Source organism: Podarcis erhardii, assembly GCF_964252035.2.
Source record: "Podarcis erhardii genome assembly, chromosome: 16".
Taxonomy (NCBI): Eukaryota; Metazoa; Chordata; class Lepidosauria; order Squamata; family Lacertidae; genus Podarcis; species Podarcis erhardii.
The window spans coordinates 13,921,873-13,945,934 of NC_138514.1; the positions used below are offsets into that span (position 1 = coordinate 13,921,873).

The following is a 24,062-nucleotide window of genomic DNA, read 5'->3' on the forward strand; positions in this document are numbered from 1 at the left end:
AAATTGAAGGTCGCTTGGCCTCTTAACCTTTGCTGAAGCAACTAGGTGGGCTTCGAGTGCAAGGAAAACTCATCAAGCGACGTATTTCCCATGCTTTTATGTCATGGTATTGAGAGGTCAGGTAAGTGCCGCTGCCACCACCCCATGCCATCTGCTACTGGGTTTACAATTTACTGGTCTTCTGCTTGTTTTAAGCCTAGCATATGCTTTGAGAAGATGCTATAATCCACAATAGTTTTCAACAAGAGTTGCTTCCATTTAGTCTTTTTTAAAATGGTTCTTTTCTTCTTCTTCTTTTGCCAGGGTAGAAATAACATCCCCTATGTTTTCCTTGGGGATAGCCTGCTTCAGTTCCCCCATCCAGTTCTCCTGACCAGTGCTTATCATTGTTAATAACCATTTTGCCGGTTGGATCAACTGAGTTCTCCGAACAGAATGCTTGGGTTATTTTAAATTGTGTTGCTTTAATAGCTAGGTTCATTCAGAACGGCGTCCCCTGGTGGACTGAAGCCCTGGCTTTCTTGTATTTTTCTGTGTGGTTTTACACAAACGTAGGCCGCTACATGAAATCTTTCTCTTCAATTCCGCCTGAAAGCGTTCTGCGTGTATTTAAACCCAGATGGCCTTTTTCCTGTCAAAAGTATTAACTGTCAGAGCAGTAAATGCAGCTGCTACATTAGGTTTTGGATTCTCTGCACTTAGAGATGGAACCTTTAACCCTCTGGAACTAGGAGGAAAACATTTAAACAAAATACTTAAGTTGACTCAGGATTATCCTTTTTTGTAGTGGAAATGCTGTCTTGTTCCCACCATCATCATCATTGGATTGTATTCAGCATTCTCTGTCCGCTAGCAAGGGATCTCATGCTTGGGGGAGTTTTAATGATGAGCAACACAGAAAACCAATGCAACAGTTGCACTAGTAGTTGAAACTCACAAACAAAGTTACCAGCAATTTGCTTATGCGTTCCCTTGCACAACTACCGTACTGGCCTGAATATAAGCCACACCCAAGTATAAGCCACACCTTTAAAATTCAAGGGAGGGGAGGGAGAAAAAAAGGCAATACCCAAATATAAGCCGCTCCCTTAAAACACCCGTTCCGTTTTACTGTTTCAGCAGCAATATCGTAAAAGCCAATTTTTGTAAGGTTGCAAATTTAAGCCACACTTTAACTTTTCACGGTCGGAATTTGGAGAAAGAGTGAAGCTTATATTCTGGCCAATACGATATATTCCGCTGGTGCAAAATATTTCAGCAGTGGAACAAATATACCACTTAGTGAATTTAACTCAATGCTACATTGTGTCTAGGGCAGCTGTCTACCAGCTCCATCTAGTATGCTGGCTGAGACCCTACCTGCCCGCAGACCGTCTCGCCAGAGTGGTGCATGCTCTAGTTATCTCCCGCTTAGACTACTGCAATGCTCTCTATGTGGGGCTACCTTTGAAGGTGACTTGGAAACTTCAACTAATCCAGAATGCGGCAGCTAGACAGGTGACTGGGAGTGGCCGCCAGAACCATTTAACACCAGCCCTAAAGGATCTGCACTGGCTCCCATTACGTTTTCAAGCACAATTCAAAGTGTTGGTGCAGACCTTTAAAGCCCCAAATGGCCTCGGCCCAGTATACCTGAAGAAGCGTCTCCACCCCCATCACTGAGGTCCTCCTCCAAGGGTCTTCCGCTGGTTCCCTCGCTGCAAGAAGTTACAGGGAACCAGGCAGAAGGACTTCTCGGTAGTGGTACCTTCCCTGTGGAACGCCCTCCCTTCAGATGCCAAGGAGATAAATGACTACATAACTTTTAGAAGACATCTGAAGGCAGGCCTGTATCAGGAAGTTTTTAACATTTGACATTTTACTATGTTTTATAAATGCTGTAAGCCATCCAAAGTGGCTGGGGAAACCCAGCCAGATGGACAGGGTATAAATACTACTATTATTATTATTATTATTATTATTATTATTATTATTATTATTACATTGGAGGCCAATATCATTGTCATCATCGTCTAAAATAAAGTAAGCTTACAAAATTGTTCTTCCTCTTCCAAGCAAGCTTACAAAATCACCCATATAAGAACTCTCCACAAACTTTCCACCATTAGTTATTAAATATATTGCATGCTGTCAAATATATCAGAAATTGAACGCCAACTCAAGTCACTGAATATATCAGATACTAAACACCATTGCATGTCAACAGACAATGATGGTCAAATCTTGAATGTTGTTGCCTGGTTAGTTTCAAATACTGTCCAATACCCAATACCTGTTGCATGTCAAGCACTGCCAAATAGCCAATATTTAAATTAAATATAACTGAATATCAAATGCAGATCCTGTATATTCAAGTTATTCATAAACTTGTGTGTATTGATTTGACATCAATATTCACTGTGTTTTTGGAGGAAAGAACTTTCTTTCTACTGTAGCCTTGTGAGTGGTGACCAGTTTCCTTAAAATCCTATTGTATAGGCACCTTTAAAAGACATCTCCAATCCTTATATGCTCAGGCCAGTATCTCTTCCCACCCTGCCATGCTGGACTCTTTCTTTTTAATGAACCACAGATGATTCAATAGAACCAGTGCAGTTGACCCACTGTGGCCCTCTAGATATTGCTGGACTACAACACCCATCATCCTTGTCTATTGATTATGCTGGCTGGGGATGAGGAGAGCTGAACAATAACTTCTGGAAAGCCAACCCTACAGAAAGAGGAAACGGCAGTAGACTTAGGCAGGGAAAACATTTGCTACAATGGCCCCCTGGATCCAGTTGGTTTCATCAATAAACTTACTCCCATCAGTGAAATATTTTAATGACTACTCAGCACTCATTGCACTTTGGAAGTTGTTATGTTGAATGAGAGTCAAGAAACCACATGAATATCCCTCTGGAGAGCTTGTGTGTCGGGAGCATGGGCCAAATTAGGTGTGATGCCACCACTGCACTGTGTGAATTGCTTTCAAAAGTGAAGGGGTGGGGAATCTGGATCAGAACCACAAGCCTGCCTATCTCCCACCACTTTGACTGCAATTAACTTTTTTTTTTTTAAGTGTTGATTGCATGAATGGCATTGCATTTTATTTTGAGAAACATGTTTTCAAACACCTCTTTTGTCACATTCACACTAGTAGGTGTAAACTTCAAATAAAAAACGATTAGGTGTATAGCTTTAAAGCACATGCACTCTAGGAAGAAGCCCTTGGCAGCCTAGGGTGGTGATGAACAATGCATAAATGACAGCGGGGAATGGGTGCTCATTTGAGCAATCAAACACTGGTGTTTCATCAAACACCAGTGCCAGCTGGTGCCCATTGTTTGTGCATGGTGAGAGGCAAAGACAACTAATTCTAGTTTTATCCCCATCCTCCTTTCTGCTGAAGTCTACAAGGGCAACACTCACAATAAGAACGGGGAAGCTGATAGGCAGTGTCAGCCCCTGGGTTGGTTGTAAGAACAAAACCAGGAAAGTGGGAGCTGCCTGAGGTCGTTGGGCCAATGCCCCGTTTGCCCTAATGGAGCAGCCTCTACTGTCAACCACTCAAATGCTTCTCTGTTGAATACTCTCCTGTTGAATATTCATGCACCTGTTACCATAGCCGCCTCCTCTGACCAGGTGCATCCATCATCACTGCTTCCTCACTACCTTGTCCCTGCCTTCTGCTGCTTCCAACTGCATCATTACTGATTCATTGAGAGGAAAGAGGCCATAGAGGGTGCTGGGAGTGTCAGATTCACATTAGGGATTCTGCTGGGGACTGGGAATGCCCACCTGCAATTCAGTATGTTACTTTCACTGATGAATGCTTTTTAATGCACATTTTGCCCTAATATACACACTTTCGTCTGTCTGTTTTGGTTAGAGAGAACTGCAGATTTCAAAGGGTGGCTGGGTTTCAGTTCCCATATCGTTTCCACAGTTCCCATATAGTTTCCACCCTGCTGCCTTCGTTGCCTCTGCCATCAATGCCAAGTTATGTTTTTTGGAGCAGAGAGAGATGGTGGATGAGGGGTGCAAGCATAATTAAAGTGGTTGGGGGCAGGGGCAGAGGAAGGGGTGTGTGGTGGGGACGGTCAGCCCCAGGTGTCACCACTGTGGGGGGGGTGACAAAATGCCGGGTGGCACTCACCGGGGGGCATGCAGCGTGCCCGAGCCACGTGTCTCTCCTGGGAGTGACATGGTGGCTTGGGACCTTCAGGCTCTGCACTGCCCTAAACGGTTTGCCCACCGCCTCCACCTCAGCTGTAGGGCAGCTGAGTGGAAGGAGGCAGGCAGATTCTTCAGAGGCCCCATGGGCAGGGGCAGGGCACATGCGCCGCCCCAGGCACCCGATCAGCTTGCTCCGTCGCTGGTTGGGGGGGCAAGCATGGGGAAATGGCGGAGGTTATGCTGGGTGAAGATGGGAGCAATCAGCTTGATGTGGCCATCACCATTCCACTCACCAGAAATTTAAACACATACATAGGTGATTACATCACTTTCTCAAATTCTCCTAAGTACCAGCAAAACTATATCCTCCAGATGGAATTCCTCCGGCATGAGTATTTCAACAGACGTCATGAAGCCATGACTCTGCAGCTCATGACTTCTCAGTTGGTAAGGATGGGGGAGAAATTTGGTTTAGTTCCCATTTTAATGTGAACCTATCTCATTTGCAGATGGGACGCAGGTGGCGCTGTGGGTTAAACCACAGAGCCTAGGACTTGCCAATCAGAAGGTTGGCGGTTTGAATCCCCGTGACGGGGTGAGCTCCCATTGCTCTGTCCCAGCTCCTGCCAACCTAGCAGTTCAAAGGCACATCAAAGTGCAAGTAGATAAATAGGTACCGCTCCGGCGGGAAGGTAAACGGCGTTTCCGTGCGCTGCTCTGGTTCGCCAGAAGTGGCTTAGTCATGCTGGTCACATGACCCGGAAGCTGTATGCTGGCTCCCTCGGCCAATAAAGCGAGATGAGCGCCACAACCCCAGAGTCAGCCACAACTGGACCTAATGGTCAGGGGTCCCTTTACCTTTACCTTTATCTCATTTGCACTTCTGGAAACTCAGTGCTTTTTTCAGGGGGTACTCAAGGGTACACAGTACCAGCACCTCTTTTTTGTTGTTAAAAAGTGTGGCACTTAACAACTTCATGGTGAGTACTGGCACCTATTTTTCTAGAAAAGAAGCACTGCAGAAACTATATGGGAACTGAAACCCAGCCACCCTCTGAAATCTGCATTTCTCTCTAACCAAAACAGACAGACGAAAGTGTGTATATTAAGGGGAAGTGTGCATTAAAACGTATTCATCAGTGAAAATAACATACTAAATTGCATTATATTAGGGTGAAGGTTCTTACAAAACAGCCCTGGGAAAACCGCATATAAAATGTGTATATTAGAATATATATGCATTAAAATGCTGGTGAGAATTCATGAGGACTCTTTAATGAAATGCAAATTGTTGGGGATAGGTGGCAAAAACTTAAGTCTGGGAAAATAAGAGTGAGAAATCATGTATAACCACAGCTTCTGTTTACTCACTGCTGCCATTTGGTGGCATAATAGTATAACTGCAGCCTCTTGCCAACAGGTTTAGAGCAACCGATGAAATGTTACATCTCAAAATAGCACAGGAAAATACCTGGTTCCACAAATCGCCTGTATTTCAGCTGAAAGCTTCTTTTGCACAGGTGCATTTGATACGTACAAGCCACGTGACACATGCCAGATGTTCTTGTTTTTGTTTTGATTATGTATTGTGCAGTTTTATATCATGATTTTATCCTGTGAACTGGGGATGCGGGTGGTGCTGTGGGTTAAACCACAGAGCCTAGGACTTGCCAATAAGAAGGTCGGCGGTTCGAATCCCCACGATGGGGTGAGCTCCCATTGCTCGGTCCCTGTTCCTGCCAACCTAGCAGTTCGAAAGCACATCAAAGTGCAAGTAGATAAATAGGTACCGCTCTGGCGGGAAGGTAAACAGCGTTTCCGTGCACTGCTCTGGTTCACCAGAAGCGGCTTAGTCATGCTGGCCACATGACCCGGAAGCTGCACGCTGGCTCCCTCGGCCAATAAAGCAAGATGAGCGCCGCAACCCCAGAGTCAGCCACGACTGGACCTAATGGTCAGGGATCCCTTTACCTTTTATCCTGTGAACTGCCCTGAGACCTGTTGTATAGGATGGTATACAATTTTTTAATAATAATAATAAGGAATAAGTGATTCTAAGGTGTTCATTGTCCTCGTATATCAAAACCATGCCCCCCTTTGCCAAATCCACAGCCTGCATGTTTGTGACTCATAATATTTAAGCTTCTGCAACCTTGTGCACTGCATCTCTTTGTGGGCTGCTCTCTTTGGCCCTCAGAAACTGTTGTAAGTCTGAGAGCAATGGAGAGGATTCTGAGGGTTGAAGGTCAGAGAGAGAGACTGAAGGAATGAGAGGAGGTAAAAAGGAGCCACCTGTGGAGAAGAGAGTAGCAGCTGCCCAAGACACCCAACACTTACACCCCAAGGGGTATGCAGAGTGACTCTGAATGTTCACCTTAGCCTAACTCCATCCAACCCTCCTCTTTTTATTTATGTAGCACCATCTCTGTGTAGGGCATTTTGCAAAGAGAAGTTATGAGAGGCCAGCAACATATCATGAGACAGCAGAGGAAGGGAGAAATGAAAGCAGCATGTGGTAGGCAGGGGAAGAATTTGCAGTCAATCCAACTGCACACGCTTTGCCTTCACTATGGTGATGGGGGTAGCCTGTGACCCTTGTCCAAGTGTTGGTCCAACCACAGCTGCCATCACCATCACCCATGCTGGAAGTCAGAGACCCATCACATCTTGAGGGCTACTGACTGCCCAGCCCTGGACCTACGTTATAGGGGCTCGGAGGGTGAGGGAAGAGAAGATCCAGGGGGAACAGAAGGGAAGGAGCCAACACCTAGGGGCCAAGGGGGCTTCGGCTCCCCAATAAAATATTTAAAGGAGCTGGACCACCCTCTCCAAGTTGATGGGCACTGCCATTCAAGTGGAGTGCTTGCACAATGCCATGTGATCGACTATGCAGGGGCTTATCTGGGCCCCCGCAATATTTTATTCAAGTTGGCACCTCTGGGAAGTAGAAAATAGGCAGGGGTGAGGAATAGGAGTGAGAATAGGAGGGGGGCCATTCTCTCCTGCCACACCCTTTGAGAGCTGCTGTTCAGGGGAGTTTTTAATGACTGATGTTTTAATGTATTTTTAATCTTTTGTTGGAAGCCGCCCAGAGTTATTATTATTATTATTATTATTCGTTTCAGGTGCATGGAATACAGTATTTTGAGACAAACCGGGCAAGTACCAAAGGGATGGGCTTCACTTTTGAATCGGGATGGAACCAGACTGCAGGTGCTTAAAATAGAAATGGGGCGGGTCTCATTGGGCACTCTAATGAGGGGGCGGGCTAATGAGCCTAATTAGCCTTAGGGTTTGTTTTTAATTACGACCCGGCGCTGCTGCTGCTGCTTATGTGCCACAAGTCTCTGTACCAAGCAGAAGTAATAGGTGCCTCTTGTGATCTCTCGGCTGACGCTAATTAGCCGGGTAGGCCGCAGCTGCAATTACTACAAACCTTGAATCAGCTCGGAAGAACGGAGGCACCTAATTAGCCCTGAATCAGATCTCCCTCCGTGGTGGAGGAGCAGCTTTTCTCCATCTCTCTCTCTCTCTCTCTCTCTCTGACGTCTCGCGGCGTCGCTTTGCTGGTCCAGAGACTACAACTCCCACAAGGCCCCGCAGCGATCGGCGGCCCTTCCCATGCTCCTTTTCGGCCAATGGAGCGCCGGGCGGCCTTGTTGCCAAGGTTGGATGCCGGAAGTGAATCCGGCCGGGCCGGCGCGGTGCAACTGCCCTGGGTAGCCATGGCAACCGCAGAGTCGCGCGGCTGGTTGCCTGGGCCCGGCGTTCGCGCTGAGGCCCCGCACCGGAGCGGGGTGAGGAGGGGGGCCGGCGGGCGGGCGGGCGGGCGGAGGGCGCTTCGTGGGGCGGGGAAGGCGCTGCAGGGCCGCTCTCGGAGGCGGCTCCTCTCCGTTCGCGGCGCGGGCGAAGGAGCTCGCCTCTGCCTGCTTTTCGTTCCTGGGCAGCCCGGCCATGAGGGCCCCCAAGCAGGCAGCGAGGAGGAGGAGGATGAGGGGGGGCAGGCGGGGGCGGCCCCGGTGCCTTGCTAAGGCGGGAAGCAGGGCCGCTCCCTGACTCGTGGGCTCGGTGGGAGGGTGGCCCGCTTGCCCGCCTCCCTTGCGCTGGCAGACGGTGTCCTCCTTCCTTCCCGGCTGGTGCCTTGCAGGTGTAAGCAGACTCCGCTCCGGGGATGGCCATGGCTGGGCCTGCAATACGGATCGGCGACCAGCTCATTCTGGAAGAGGACTACGATGAAACCTACATCCCCAGCGAGCAAGGTGAGCGCCAGCAGTCTTCCCCTCCTGGAGAGGGCCCTGTGGCTCCAGACAGGAGCAGGATGACGCACCTGCAGGTGGTGATGGAGGAGGGTGGGCCTAGGTAGCTCCTGAGGACAGCTGTCAGCCTGGCCGGCCTGATGCTTCTTTTCTCTTCTGCAGAAATCAATGAGTTTGCTCGAGTGATTGGGATCGACCCAGAGGTCGAGCCAGAGCTGATGTGGCTGGCCCGAGAAGGCATTGTGGCCCCTTTGCCCGCTGAATGGAAACCTTGGTAAGGCAGAGATGCCCTTTGAGCCATCCATCCTTATGCTGCTCTCTCCCCACCCCCCGCTGCTGCATCTTGGCTGGCTCATCTCACACTCCACAGAGCCTGCTAAAGCAGGTGTGATTTGATCCAAGCTAATGTTAGGCTTGGAATAGTGAGGAGCAATATTTATTTCAGCAGTGGAATTAAGGCCCAGCCTGTATATGTTGCAGAATGAGGTGGCAGAACATGGGAGGAGGGTGTCATTTTTGTTCACGTTCATCTGTATCTCTGTGGCATAAAGACCCCCAAAGCCCACAATCTGTGAGTGTAAAAAAATAGTGTATGTACAAATAGTGTATGTGTACAACAGAGCAAGGTTAAAACTTAGCCTGTTTCCTTCCTTTGGTAGGTCTTTTTTTTATATATCAGTGAGACTTTATGTGAGGGGACAATCTGAAAAACAACAATCACCCCTCCCTGCTGTTTGAAGTACAGAGTACCATTCTGTTTAGTTGCTCTGCTTTGTGTACACCTGATTTCACTCATAGACTACACACAGGCTAACTTTGAATCAAAGCTGAGTATCTACAGTTGTGATATGTTTCTATAATGTGCATTTGGGTGGTGGCTCAGGTACGTGTTGGGAAGGGATGATGCTCAAATTTCTCCAGTATGGGCTGTACTGATTACCCTAAGCCATGAGCACCCTTTAAAACAAATCTGTTTTCTGGCTACATTTCTAGAGCATAATCCTTCCAAACACTGTACTAGCTGCTTTATACCTTCCTGATAACTGTGGGGGAAAGTGTAATCACATCACATACTCTTCCTTGGGAAGAATTACCATTACACTGGGAGGCTCAAAGGCAACTGTTCACATCTAGCTTTTCTTGCCATTTCGCTTGCCTCTCACATAGGAAGGGCCGCTTCCAAGCTATTAGTGGGTTTGGGGGGCCTTGGCAGTCCCTTCAGATTAGGAAGGCAAGGATATTCTTGAGCCTGTGTAGGTATGCGTGCACACGCATGTATGCATGTATATGCAGCTGCTTAGATTCCATGTCCATCTTCAGCCAAGATATCACAGGGGACATCTATTACTTCAACTTTGCCAATGGTCAGTCAACGTGGGAACATCCATGTGATGAGCGCTACCGACAGCTTGTGATCCAGGAGAGGGAGAAGCTCCTGGATCAGGGAGGTCTCAAGAAGAAAGAGAAGAAGAAGAAAAAGGAGAAGAAAGAGAAGAAAGAGAAAAAAGAGAAAGACCTGCTGAAACATCCAGTTGTGAGTACCTTAGTTGGATACAGGGCCGGATGGAACTGGGTGTTAGAGGAAATGCAGACTTCTTGCATGTTTCCTGCTGTTCCTGCTTCTCTCCCATCCCTGTATCTTTTCTCTGTAATTGGTGCCTGTCCAAGTTAAAAGAGGGCCACCTTATTTCAGCACAAGAAGAGGGATTTAGTCTTTAAGTGTCATTATTATTAATTTTATTCCACTCTTCCTTAAAGGAGCTCAGGATGGTGTAGACACAACTTCTGCCTCCCCTTTACCCTCACTGCAACCCCACATGGTAGATTAGGCTGAGATAAATTAACTGTCCCAAGGTCACACAGTGAACTTCTTGGCTGAATGAGGATTTGAACCCAGGTACTAGTTGCCTGGACTATTGCAGTGCAGAGTGTGGCTTGTGAATTTGGCTAGAGAGTAGACTTTACCTGTTGCAATCACGCACAGCAAGTTACTTCTAAAGTAAGAAAATAACAAAGCTGTGTCTTATAGGAGGTACATAACTTAGATCAAAATGCTTCTTGTTCTAAGCTAACTATCTAATCTAGAGAAGGCAAAGGTAGCTATGCTTGCTCCTTTGTTTTCAGAGGACATTTCCAAGATGACCTCTCATCTTGAGGTTGTGAGAAAGAGATGGAAGTTGGGAGGAGGATGCAGCCTAAGACATATCAGTCTAAACTGATAGAGAGGTCAGCATAGAGATCAAAGGTACAGGGATAGTTTGGGAATCTGGAGGTCTTTTAATCTATCTGTTTTAGCCCTATGCAACCCCCTCTCTGCAAGCTGAGTTTCATCTAGACTTCTGGCACTAGTTCAGCACAGGAGGTGTGGGTCAGTAGTCAAGGCCAGCTGCAAGGCAGCTGCTAAGGTAGCACTGTCACCCACCCTAATCAAAACATGGCTTGTTTTGTCTGCATCTTTTCAAACATAGCTGAGCAAATAAATTGTTTTTGAGCTCAGGGCTCAACAGGGCACCTTTTTCTTAAGTTTCTGTCCTTGTGCAGCTCAGTGAATATGGCTATTAGGATCCTATCCATATTTTTGTGTGTTTTCTGCCAGACATTCAGGGGTTAAGTCACATTTGACTACAGCATGTTTTCTCCCATAATCCACACTGTAGCAGTTGCATGTGGTGATCTCCTCCACCCCATCCTGCTTGGCCATTGCAGCTGATTGGGGAGTCCAGGTGGGAAACAACTAGGCTGTCAGTAAGAACAGCTGGTTTATGTGAAGATCTCTGAAGACCAGCCACATTTGGGGCAGCAGAAATGCAGGGGGAGGATATGCAGGCAGAGTCATATTATTGGGAATTCTGCCATGGGTATTCCTACATGTAACTTGTCTTCCTTGGGAGACTCTGTCCTAGGGAGAAAGACCGGCACCTGTACAAATTATACCAATCTGTAAGTCTGCTTAATGGCCTTTATCTGCTTAGGAGACGCAGTCAGAGCCGGGGATTCTTCCTTCAACATCCTTTTATAGAGTGTCATCCCCTGTCCTGTCATCAGGCCACGCAAGTCCTGAGCTGGAGCAGCAGGGCAGCTTCATGACAAGGAATGAACTCTTCCTGAAGAACCGCAAAGGAAAGGCTTCAGGGATGTCTCCTGATCCAAGTGACCCACCCCGGCTGCACTCGGGTCCTGTCCCTAGTAAGCTGCAACCTATTCTGCCAGCCAAGTCAACCCCACGGACTCGCCAGATCCTGGCAGACGTGGAGAAGATTCTTGGAAGAGCTTCATCTTCTAGCAAACCAGATCAGTCATGCCAAGATGTGACAGCAGAAATCAGAAGTACAGCTGCTTGTGTTTTTTCAGATTCAGAACCTGATTTAGATGGCTCCAAGATTGCTGTGCCACTTTTCCAAGCACTGAAGGAACCCACTGATGATGGGACTGTGCTGGCCCTGGAGACACCGAAGGTGAGAACCCTGTTCTTCGAGGGTGAAAATCTAGGCAAGGACCAAGAGAATAGTTACATGGAGGAAGGTTGCCTCTGCCAGTCACCTGATTCTTCACCCGGAGAGCGGGTGATGGGGCCTTTCAGCTGCATAGGACGGGACAGAGGATTCTTGCATACAATTGAAAGGGAAATTCAGCGGTTTCCTCCTGCTGCTGTTTCCCTTGTGTTGGCTGGTGAGACATACGAGCCCAACATCATGGAAGAAGGTGACATCCATTCTTTGCAGAACGACCCGAGGCCTTTCTCTAAAGTGAAGGAGAGCAGAAAGGGAAGGAAATTCCAAGAGCAGTGCCATGCCACAGAGCTCAGCATGAGTGGAAGAGGGGGCACCCAGCAGCAGACTTCTGCCTGTGGGCTGGGAGTAGGGACTGGAACAGGTGGGGAAGCTAGTCCTCTGTTGGCTGCTGCAGGTTTGTCAGTTCAGCTCAGGGGTGAAAGGAGACATGGTGAGCGGCTGCACTCTGGTGGTGGTGGCAGCGGTGGCGGCAGCGTGACAAGCAGCTTGGCCGACCATCTTGATTCTGAGATCTTGGGAGAAGTTGACAACTTCTCCTGGGACCTACAGAGCACTCATGGATCTGACCGCCCCATGGGCCTTCTGGCTGTTGCCAAAAGAACTTTCCTGGAAGCTTCCCATACCCAACCACAGAGCATCCCTAATGACCGTTCAGAAAGCGAGTGCTACACAGAGGATCAGAAGTTTTATCGGCATATGGTCCATATGGTGAAGAGGTCCAGAGGAGCAGAGCTGGCTGTACCTGAACCACTCAAGCAACAGCAAAGTGGCTCTGAAGAGTTTGTCACTGGCCTGAACATGGAGCTTTACGTTCCTCAGGAAGGGGCTGCGGAAGTGGAGATGAGGCCTAGGCCAGGAGCTGCAGTCTTTAAGGCAGGGGTACTCCAGAGTCCAGTCGAGGGTCAGGTGTTCTTCATTCAAAATAGGCAGGCAGAAGGAGAGCAAGTGCAGAGCAGAACACTGGCAAAGAAAGACAGCTGGCCTGAGCTTACACCAGGAGGAGATGGAGGTGAAGAGGTAGGCAGTTTAGATTATACGTGTTTATTTTATAGTATCTCTGCTCTTCTGCGGAGCTGAGGATGCTGCATATGGAGCCCCCACTCCCTTTAGTCCTTCCATCATCACTGCAAGGTTGTTAGGCTGAGACAGAGTGATCAGAAGTAATCCAGTAGGTTTTGTGGCTGAGTGGAGATCTAGATCCTGGTCTCTCTAAAGGCCGCTGCAAGGTCTTTCCCTGGTATTGACCCAATACTGACACTCGATGGTTGCTCATCTTGCCAGTCCTTGGGAGACTGTGGATAAAGAGATAAACCTATCCTGCTTATAAATGAATAATAACTGAAATAGTTGAGTAAATTAATATTCGTTTATATTATCCTGCTGTTCCTCTCATAGGAGCCCAGGGAGACAGTTTATTTAGGCAGTTTTCAACAACATAATTTCACTAAATTGTCAAGGAGGGAGTCACTCCTCTCCTCCCCCTGCACTATTCCCAAAGCTGCTGTGAAGTGTTGTGGGAAACCCCCAAAACAGCTTTGGGGAAGAGCAGAGGGGAGAGAGCCTGCAAAGGTTCCAAAGCTGCCTTCAAGGAGAAATCATTTTGCTGCCAGAACATTCTCATTAGTGCTACTGCATTGAGTACAATCCTTAATAATAGTCTCATATAAAATCTGATGGGAAGTTTAGGATGGGTGAAGGAATGGTTAATGGTTATTGTGTGACAGTTGTTGAGTAGAATTGCAAGGAATCTGCTTACCCAGATCTCCTCTGGTGTCTTAAGGTTGCACCTTTCCCCATCCTTGGGTTTCCCACATAATTCCTAGTCATTGCATCTGAGGAGCACCTGAAAATAATCTTGTGGCTACCCAGTTGCATTCATGCACCACAAGGCCAGTGTGTTATCTAACTAGTGTGTTTATTTGAACACCTCTGGGGGAGCCAACCTGTACTGGTGAAGACAGGCCCTTTTTGTAGTGGGACTTCCTCCAGTCGAGTCCCATTGGAGCATATAGGCAGAAAGAAGTCATGTGCCTATAGTTTCCCATCACATGCATGGCATCGGTAGGCAGCACAGGCTGGTCTGCAGCTTTCTCCCCTCACATAGTTGATTGGTGGACTTTATGCATCTTGCTCAGAGGTTTGTTTGGTTTTTTGTCGCTCTCACAGTGCTGTGATGTAAATTTGATTTACTGTTGTTGTGGTTTGATTTTTTTCAGATTATTCTGCCTTGTTTTGTGTCATGTATTTTAACGCTGCACTCTACTCTGGGATTGACCATAATACAGGATGAATTATAAATCTCAATAAAAAAAAGTTCCTGTGTTTTTAGTTGTCTGCCTGGTATAAACTTACAGAATAAATAAGTGGAAGGGTTAGTTGTTTCAGTTCTTTCAGAAGTGAACTGAATATCTTGTGGTGGCCAAGGGTGCCATCTTCTGCAGGTGGCATAGCTAGTGGCTCTGGTGGTTGATGTAGCCTTCTAAGGTATCTGTAGCATTTGCCAACTGCTGATTCCTCTAAGCTTGTAGACAATCCCTTTACATGCTGCAAATAAATAGATGCTGCACAGTCTGGCTGTGTTGCTTGGGCATGTCGTTTTAATGTGGAAATGGAGATAGATGCCTCCCTGTTGCATTGCTTATTAGTTCCTGAAAGAGCATTTGGCATTTGAGTGAATCAACCTGATTTGACCATTGGGTTTCATTCTCATCTTATTTCAAGGGACAACTGTACTGCAGTTTTTTCAGACAGGTGTAGTTTTTTGTTTTGTTTTTGTTTTGTTTTTTAGACCTTAACACAGAACCTGGGTCTCCAGTTGTTGTCGGACTGCAGCTCCCATCATCCATGGTCACTGGTCCTGCTAGCCAGGGATGATGGGAATTGTAGTCCAACAACAGCTGGAGACCCAGGTTTGAGAAACACTGCTAATGCAATCCACACACTTGTGTGCTTGCGTTGTTGTCCCCTCTCCAAAATGAGATCAGCTCTTGCTGACACTTCAAACTTCAGTCTGTTGTGATCCAGGAAAGCAGTTCTATTATTGAGGTGGGAGGTAGAGAAAGAGCGCGTAAGAAGCCATGTCAGACTGCTGTTGAACTTCTAGCATAGTCATAGACAGCTTCTGCTTACCTTGTTACTGTGTCTTCCCCCTCCCTGAAATCTTCCAGTCTCCAGGACCTATACTAGCCCCTGTCCAGTCTCCCCTGGGGAGCCTTGCTCCATTACGTGGGTTTGTGGATGCTCCAGTCAGTGCACCCTGCAACTTACACAATACAAATGGGAGAAGTGCCGTGGAACCGAAGGCACCAGCACATACAATGGTAAACAACTAAAATCTGGCTCGTGTGGGTGTGCTTATGAACATGCAAAGTTGTTTGTGTGGCTTTTTGCCTCTTTTGCTTTGCATTATCTACTTAATGTCCTTCTGATGTATGCATGTTTTCGTCTCTTAAAGCTTGGCAGTTGCAAGAAAAGTCTCTTTCAGTCTGTGGACGAAGAAGAGGAAGCATCCTTAAACCAGCTGACCCCTAATGGGGCAGAAAAGGAAGATTGCAGCAATGAGGTAGTAGTGCTTGATAAACAGAGTTGCTCTATGAGATGGGGAGGGAGGGCTGTGCGTATTCCTTTCTTATCTGATAAATGGTGGACACATTGGAACATACAAAGCTGCCTTTATACCAAGTCAGATCATCTATCTCAGTACTGCCCTCACTGATCACTTGCAGCTCTCCAGGGTTTCAAATGGGGCATGTTCTGTACCCCACTGGAAATGCCATTGGGGATTGAACCCGAGTCCTCATGCAAAGAAGATTATCCGCCACTCAGCTATGATGCTTGTCCATTTCAAGTCTCCTGGCTTCCCTGCACAGAAAGAAACACAAGAGTTGGTGCAATGCCTATTTTACTGCATGCTTCTAAGTGGAACGCGCAGCAGGACAGATAGGTCTTTGTATAAGTGGTGATTCTTGCAGTTTTAAATTCTTCGCAGAAGGGCGCAACTCTTGATACAGTAATCAGACTCTGGCTTCATTATGCCCATGTACCTGTAGGCTCACCAGCCTTGAGAAGGGGCCAATTTGCGCATATAAATCCAAATCCACACTCTAGTTCTTCTAGCCCTGGTTCCCCCAAAGATCCCTACACTACATTGCTTGTGGTTAGGGTGAGGGAGCAGATTGGGACCCTCTCTTGTTGCCTTCTTTGTCCCCAGTGTCAGTTCTTCAAGTATGGCTTTGGATGCACAGCTGAACATTTCTCTGCTCCTTGTTGCATGTCCAGAGTCCTCGTGGGACAGGTGGGCTTCTCAAGAACCTGCATATGGATGTTAGTGCCCTTGGTGCCAGCTTTGACAATGAGGTATGTACTTGGGTGGATTTGATTTAAATCAAATTGATTTAAATCACTAGTCAGTAAGACTTGATTTAAATCATTTTTTGTACAGAAAGACTCATTCTTGCTGGTATAATATTAGTATTTACAACGAGATGAAGATTTCATTTTTGGAATAATAAATTTTCAGAGTAGTTTTTACAGTTATATCAGAAATTACTGATTTAGTTATAATATTAGAAATACATTGACAGATAATCATGAAATTATTGTGAGGTTTAATAAGTTAACTGTTTATATTTGGACAACTTTTCTGCTGTACTTTATTGAAAGGAGAAAAATAATTATTTCCTTAATAACAATTTAAATAATTTATTTAACTAAATCAAAAATATTATAGCATATGTATCCATGTTTGTTAGCTGATGTGATTAAATTATTTTTTAAAAAAACGAAAACCTTAGACTGAGTTTTAGCACACATTAAAAACTTAAAACAATTCCTTATTTCCTAATGAATAGCCTTTGGACTATAATGTAACTTAAATAGAAAACTATCTGTAGAGAGATTTTTCCTCCAAATGCATTTTATTTTAAAAATCTGATTTAATAAAAAAATCCGATTTTTTAAATTTTATTTTATTTTAAAAAATATAGATCATTGATTTTTATCCACCCTGCTTTTTGGATAGTTTCCTGGTATTGGGGGCTTAAAGTGCCTGCTTCCCAATAAAAGCCAATCCTCAGATCATCTTTAAAAGAGGAACAGCATTTGGGCTATAGTAAACACATCAGCCCCAAATGCCATGGATGTGATGTTGGATGACCAAGAGAGAAATTCCCTAGAAGAAATCTGGCAGGGTTTGAGGAGCAATTTGACATCTCAGATACTTTCGCTGCTGCATTGGTGGTTTGTGTATTTTTGTGGGTTAAAATATTCAAGGCATTCACCTTAGAATGCTGTGGGTCAGTCACTCCTCACCTTTTTTAGTTTGCTTTCCAGTCAGTCAGAGTGTGCAAAGCTGGTGATGGGTGTGTGTCCCTTTGCTTTTGAAGGTTTCTGAAGGCAGCAATCCAATGAAGGAATGGCAGGTTTCTGACCATTTGGACCCTGAGCCGCATAGCGTTGTGGTGAGTCTGCCATTAACATGGGTAGTAAGAGAGTAGGAAGAAGAAATAGAAACTTCTTTGAAAAAATAAGATGGAGTTCTTGGTGAGCGCATAACTCTTAGGCTGGTCCTTTTAAGGACTCTCCTGGTCTGTTTTTGTGTGGATGAAGTTCCAAGTACCATTGCACCTTGCTTTGTACCCAGTATCAATATAATTGCTGGCTTCAGGTCCAAAGCCCCGGTCTCTTGGCCTAGAAGAGGGTCTGGAATAACTAATGGGGCCACACACTCTCCCACCCCACCCACACCCCAAGTTCGTTAGCCTTGGTTGTCTGGGTAGATGACTTCTACCATCTCCACCCCCAAACTAGGTCTGATCCAGACAGTGAATATCAACAGCACTGCTTGGAGTTGACCGGTCTTCACACCATTTCCCCCCAAGAATGGCACATTCAAGACTGGCTGATAGCTCATCTCAGGCTAAGATATCTAAACCAGATTTCTTCAACAGAAGCCTCACTGCTGCCATCTTCAGAGCAGTCAGAACCACTCCATTCCTTAAGGAGACATTGGTAACCTCCAAGGCCCCTATGCCCCTGTTCTGACATATTTAAGTAGATTAAGATGAGTCACTATCTGCTCCCCCAGTCACAGATCACCCCCCTTACACACCACCATGTTCAAGTCAGAGGATCAGATCTCAAGTCCTGCGCTGTGTATTGGTCCAGTGTTCATTTGAGACAGGGTGTCATGTTTGTCACAGAGGCCTTGGTCGTGAGCTGCTCCAGAGAAGGTAGCCGAAGCCTGAATGTTTGGGACCCCCAGGGCTATCAGCCTGAGGATCCTCAGCACCATATTCAACACTACCTTTGAGAGCTCAAGCAGGGAAGCCTCTTGGAATGCCAATCTCTCCTTACCCCTTTGTTTCTTGGGGGCTTTGGTTCCCAGAGCCCAAGCTTTGAAAATGTCATGGATGTGTTGCCTCCAGTCCTGGGAACTCCAAAGTTTGCAGTGAGCAGAGCCATGGTTGAAAGCACTTGGAAGGAACAGGTAAGTGGCATTGTGGAGCTGCATGGGCTCCTCTTCGAATATGTTGTCTTGGAGTTTGCTCCTACAGCCGACTTGCTAGGAGAGTGAAAAGTAATGTGTGAAGAAAAGGGACAGGTCTCATAGAGATTTAAGCTGGAACAAATGTCCACTTTTAACAGGCAGTGCTCCCAAGCACCCTAAAGTTGTGAGCCTGTCTCAGAAGTCTTGCTATATACTCCTGCTTATCCAGCAGGTCATTTCCAGGCATGCAGAGAACTGCTGGTGAGGAGGCCACACAGACATATGAGGTGCCTATTCTCATAAGTCGGTGGTTGAAACTTGGACTGCAGAAGCTCATGATTCTAGGATAGAATAGGAGTGAAGGAGTGAGGTGTCCTATACATGCCGCTCAGCTGCTCAGCGTTTAGAGCATGCCCCACAGGGATTGGCTGTGCCGTGGAGTTCCTGATTACGCACAATCAATACTAGTGGTAACTTGCCGCAACCCTTGCTTGCCAAGAGTCACCAGAAGAGTACTTTTGCTGTTGTCTTTGCAGCCACATTTTTAGCTTCCCATATATGGCAGCAGGTGGGTGTGATTTTGTAGGAAATGGCCTTGTAGGCCAGATTAGAAACCCCATTAAGCCTGATTTTTACCAGTGGGCTGGAGGTTCCCCATCATTGTATGTGAATAATAAAAAACTAGTATCCTTCCTTTTTGCATCTTAATGTTGCTGTATCGTTTTCCCTGGTGCTTTGGAGCAGAGAGGACCATGTAGGTTGGGGGCTATTTGGAGTGTAGGCCGTGTGTGATGACTGGGGAAAGAGATTGCAATGGGATATCCATACAGAAGCTGGGGGCACGTCTGCAGACCCGTAGCCTTGTGTTTCTGGCTTCTCATCCTTGCTTCTGCAGTCTCTGTATTGCCTTATTGCACATTTCATGGAATCTGTTGCATCACAGCAATTGTTCGTGTGTGTGTGAAAGCACCCACTATTGAATCAGCCAGCCAAGTGGTGTGTTAGGTCTCTTGTGGGGTAGTCATTGCTGGTGTGCTTACCATCTTCCCAAATTCATTCATTCTTTCTAACACACAGTCAGTCATTCTCTCTAGACACAGATAGCCTGATCCAGCGAAATAATCCTGTCCCATGGAAGACAGTAGCTGTAGGCTTCACCATCTTGTCTGTACTCTGGAACTGTCTTTCAGCAACACTTATTGTAGGCTCAGCTCAAGAAGGATCAATTCTGTTCATGACTGGCTGTCTCCACCTTCCATTGAAATGGCAGTATTGTGGCAAACCCTTCTTTCTGTTTTTATCTTTCTGGTAGACTAATGACTGGTCAGGACAGGAGAAGGACCAAAGCAGAGGCAGCCTAGCAGAGGACAAAAGCCAAGGATCAGCTAAGAGGTACAGCTCTTTTGCAACACTTCTCACCCGTTCCACACAGTATTGTCACAAAGCAGCCAGCTATCAAAATCCCTGGTTCTCAGGGGCACATTCTTGCTTTATTTCCTCATTCATTCTCTCCCTCTGCAGAATCCCTTTTGTGTCTTGACAGCAGGTTTTGCTCTGTTCAGGGTGGGATGTGCTTTTTATATAGCAAGGCCCTAGGTTTGTCAGTTAAGCAACACCCCCCCCCCTTTCCCTCTGTTACAGATGCCACATTAAGGAGGCAGAGAAATAATCTCCTCTCCATATCTGCACACCGAAATTTAGGATCCAGGGATCAGCCCCAGGCATAAGTTTAGTTGGACCTGTTAGTAATGGCCTTTAATTTCAGTGGTTCTACTCTTGAGTGCAACCCCATGTTTCCTTTACTTAATAAAATTAGTTGAACATTACAGAAGAGGATAAATGAGGTTTGTCAGTAGCATAAGAACATAGCAAATTTGATTGCTTGTATTTGGTTATACGTTGTTCTTATATTCAACTAATAAAATATTCCAAAAAAAAGAACATAGCAAAATACAAAAGGCATTACAGATTTAAAGTATTGATACAGAGTTGAGGTACAATTCTTAATTACCTGCCTGCAAGCTGTAAGCTTCTTAGAAGGAACTGAGTAGATGTTCAAGGGCAAGGGTGTTTATACTAAATTTTCATTTGAAGAATATACATTTACAGTACATTATAAATTGCCAGCTACAACAATTACTGGAGGAAAACAAACTATTCTAAATTATTTCAAGATGATAAATTCCACATGATATCCAGATATTTGAAAGAAATACATTAAATCCCAGTATCTAGATAACATACATTGGGTTGTCTCCAACTAAGTTTAAAAAAAATGGTGATATGCATAATTAGTGCTGTATGGCAATGGTTCCCCTCTTGGGGCTCCCTCCCCGTGGTTTCCAGGCACCCAGTAGTGATCAGCCCCCCATCTCTCTCTTGCGTAGAGAAGGCCCTGTCTTGCCTCTTTGGCTGCAGAGCTGCATGCCAGAACTCCACCCTGTTACTAGAGGCTCTGCCCTCCATAATTAGGCAAGCTGTAAATCCTTGTTCTTTTATATTTTTATTGCCACCAAGGGAGAGGAGCAAAAGCTGCCCAAGTGGTTCTGAAGGGTCTGAAAAGAAGGCAGTCTCGGTAGGTTCTGGCACCTTGGAAATGAAGATGAGAATTGAGCACCAGCTGGTGAACCTGAATGAGCGAGACCCATCCTGCAAAGAGTAAGGGGATGCAATGGCATATGCTTCTGTCTAGGGGGCCCTTTTCTGCAAGAGGAGGGAGGGACATTGAAGTGCACACCTCCTTTGGGTTCTGTCATCCTCCCAGTAAAGTGTCTGCACTGGATTCATAGGAAGCTGCTCATACTGATGCCGGGGATTGAACATGGCAAAGCAGATGCTCAGTCACTGCCCTGTGGCCCTTCTCCAAAAGCAACTACTTATAAATACAGGGAGGGGGGGCAGGGTTTCTAGAAGAGAATGTGTATTTTACAAACTTGTGTCCTAATCCATTTCCTAATTGATACTTAATGGTGGCAAGATGGAGGTGTGCTGTGTAATGTTTCTAGAGCTCAGGCCAGCCTGTATTTCTTCACTATGAAATGGTTCACTGGGATAATTGGGCAGTGTGCTCTTCATCCCTGAAGGCTCAGCTGAGCCCCTTCTTTGCTCTCCTCTTCAAGTTGGTTATCACAGGTTTTGTTTCATAAAACAACATGCATTTGATGTAAAACAAGTTAAGTGTGTTTTGTCTAAAAGCATCTCTTATTGGCTTTCCGTGCATTTTAGGAAGAGAGGAAAGTTTCATAGCTGCACACAGTCCAACTGGCCCTGTGCAATATAGTCTCTCCTCTTGGTCCCTAGCTCAGAAACCCAAGTGAATGCAGTGTCACTAGTAAAATAAACATAACTAGTCATGGCCTTGAGTTTTGTGTTGAAAATGTAGCAGTCCTCTAAAAGCCTGGTAACCTGGCAGGGATCCAGGCTGTGTACCATGTGGACAGTTGCCTGCCCTTTCTGAGCCTGGTGCCTGCTCCATCTAGTGCCTGACAGTCCAGTACCATCAAAGCAGCTTTCATGGATATACCTTAAGGCAGCAGAATTATCAAAGCTCTGGACTAGGAAATGTAGCTGTATGGCACCATTACGTTTTCAAAGTAAGTTCTGAACTGTAAGCAGCTGCCATGAATTTGGAATTCTAGATTCTCTTGAATGCTCTAATAATAATAGTAATAAGAATTTATTATTTATTATTTATACCCCGCCCATCTGGCTGGGCCTCTCCAGCCACTCTGGGCGCCTTCCATAGAGACCAAAAATACAGTAAAATATCACACGTTAAAAACTTCCCTGAACAGGGCTGCCTTAAGATGTCTTCTGAATGTCAGGTAGTTGTTTATCGCTTTGACATCTGCTGGAAGGGCTTTCCACAGGGCGGGCGCCACTACCGAAAAGGCCTTCTGCCTGGTTCCCTGTAGCTTTGCTTCTCGCAATGAGGGAACCGCCAGAAGGCCCTTGGCGCTGGACCTCAGCGTCCGGGCAGAACGATGGGGGTGGAGATGCTCCTTCAGGTATACTGGACCGAGGCCGTTTAGGGCTTTAAAGGTCAGCACCAACACTTTGAATTGTGCTCGGAAACGTACTGGGAGCCAATGTCGGTCTTTCAAGACCGGTGTTATATGGTGTCGGCGGTCACCCCCAGTCACCAGTCTAGCTGCCGCATTCTGGATTAGTTGTAGTTTCCGAGTCACCTTCAAAGGTAGCCCCACGTAGAGTGCATTGCAGTAGTCCAAGCGGGAGATAACCAGAGCATGCACCACTCTGGCGAGACAGTCCGCAGGCAGATAGGGTCTCAGCCTACGTACCAGATGGAGCTGGTAAACAGCTGCCCTGGACACAGATTTGACCTGTGCCTCCATGGACATCTGTGAGTCCAAAATGACTCCCAGGCTGCGCACCTGGTCCTTCAGGGGCACAGTTACCCCATTCAGGACCAGGGAATCCTCCACACCTGCCCGCCTCCTGTCCCCCAAAAACAGTACTTCTGTCTTGTCAGGATTCAACCTCAATCTGTTAGCCGCCATCCATCCTCCAACCGCCTCCAGACACTCACACAGGACCTTCACCGCCTTCACTGGTTCTGATTTAAAAGAGAGGTAGAGCTGGGTATCATCCGCATACTGATGTACACCCAGCCCAAACCTCCTGATGATCTCTCCCAGCGGCTGCATGTAAATGTTGAAAAGCATGGGGGAGAGGACAGAACCCTGAGGCACCCCACAAGTAAGAGCCCAGGGGTCTGAACACTCATCCCCCACCACTACTTTCTGAATACGGCCCAAGAGGAAGGAGCGGAACCACTGTATGACAGTGCCCCCAGCTCCCAGCCCCTCATGACAGTCCAGAAGGATGTTATGGTCGATGGTATCAAACGCCGCTGAGAGATCCAGCAGAACTAGGAAACAGCTCTCACCGTTGTCCCTAGCCCGCCGGAGATCAACCAGTACGACCAAGGCAGTTTCAGTCCCATGATGAGGCCTGAATCCCGACTGGAAGGGATCCAAATGGTCCACTTCTTCCAGGCGTGCCTGGAGTTGTTCAGCAACCGCTCGCTCAATCACCTTGCCCAATAATGGAAGATTTGAGACTGGGCGATAGTTGGCCATCGTGGCCGCATCTAAAGATGGTTTTTTAAGAAGCGGTTTAATAACTGCCTCTTTCAGCGGGTCTGGGAAGGCTCCCTCACGGAGGGAAGCATTCATCGCCCAGTCCTTCCCAGCTAGCTTTTATAAGCCAGGATGGGCAAGGATCCAGGAGACAGGTGGTTGGTTTCACTCGTCCAAGCAGCCTGTCCACATCCTCGGAGGTAACAGATTGGAATTGATCCCACTCAACTTGACTAGACAAAACTCTAGCACTCTCCCGCCCCGGCCCTGCTCCCACGGTGGAGTCTACTTCTTCCCGAATCTGAGTGATTTTATCTGCAAAAAAACTTTGCAAAATCATTGCAGGAGAACATGTGGCCCGTACTGGGCCCCGATGTTGCAGGTGGTTCCGCTAAATTGTGAACCACCTGAAAAAGTCTCCTGCTGCTGTTTTCTGCAGATGCAATAGAGGCAGTGAAGAAATTCTTCTTTGCCATCGCTATCGCCACTTGGTAGGCTCGACGTTGAGCTCTAACCTGTGTCCGGTCAGATTCAGAATGAGTTATCC

At 46.6% G+C, this 24,062-nt stretch overlaps 1 protein-coding gene across 4 annotated transcripts in view; it reads left to right on the plus strand.

Moving 5' to 3' along the window:
* Positions 1-7,821: 7,821 nt before the first annotated feature.
* Positions 7,822-24,062, plus strand: part of CEP164 (centrosomal protein 164) — a 39,308-nt gene continuing 23,067 nt past the window's right edge. For 2 of the 4 annotated variants that reach the window (XM_081844355.1, XM_081844357.1), the window contains exons 1-12: positions 7,822-7,955; positions 8,306-8,417; positions 8,577-8,688; positions 9,735-9,948; positions 11,387-12,943; positions 15,094-15,246; positions 15,381-15,488; positions 16,205-16,282; positions 17,311-17,385; positions 18,312-18,413; positions 19,726-19,805; positions 20,931-21,071. In XM_081844355.1, the coding sequence (XP_081700481.1) occupies positions 8,330-8,417; positions 8,577-8,688; positions 9,735-9,948; positions 11,387-12,943; positions 15,094-15,246; positions 15,381-15,488; positions 16,205-16,282; positions 17,311-17,385; positions 18,312-18,413; positions 19,726-19,805; positions 20,931-21,071 (2,708 nt within the window). In that variant the 5' untranslated portion in view covers positions 7,822-7,955; positions 8,306-8,329. The remainder of the gene's footprint in view (positions 7,956-8,305; positions 8,418-8,576; positions 8,689-9,734; positions 9,949-11,386; positions 12,944-15,093; positions 15,247-15,380; positions 15,489-16,204; positions 16,283-17,310; positions 17,386-18,311; positions 18,414-19,725; positions 19,806-20,930; positions 21,072-24,062) is intronic. The other 2 variants (XM_081844356.1, XM_081844358.1) reach the window with 2 other exon arrangements.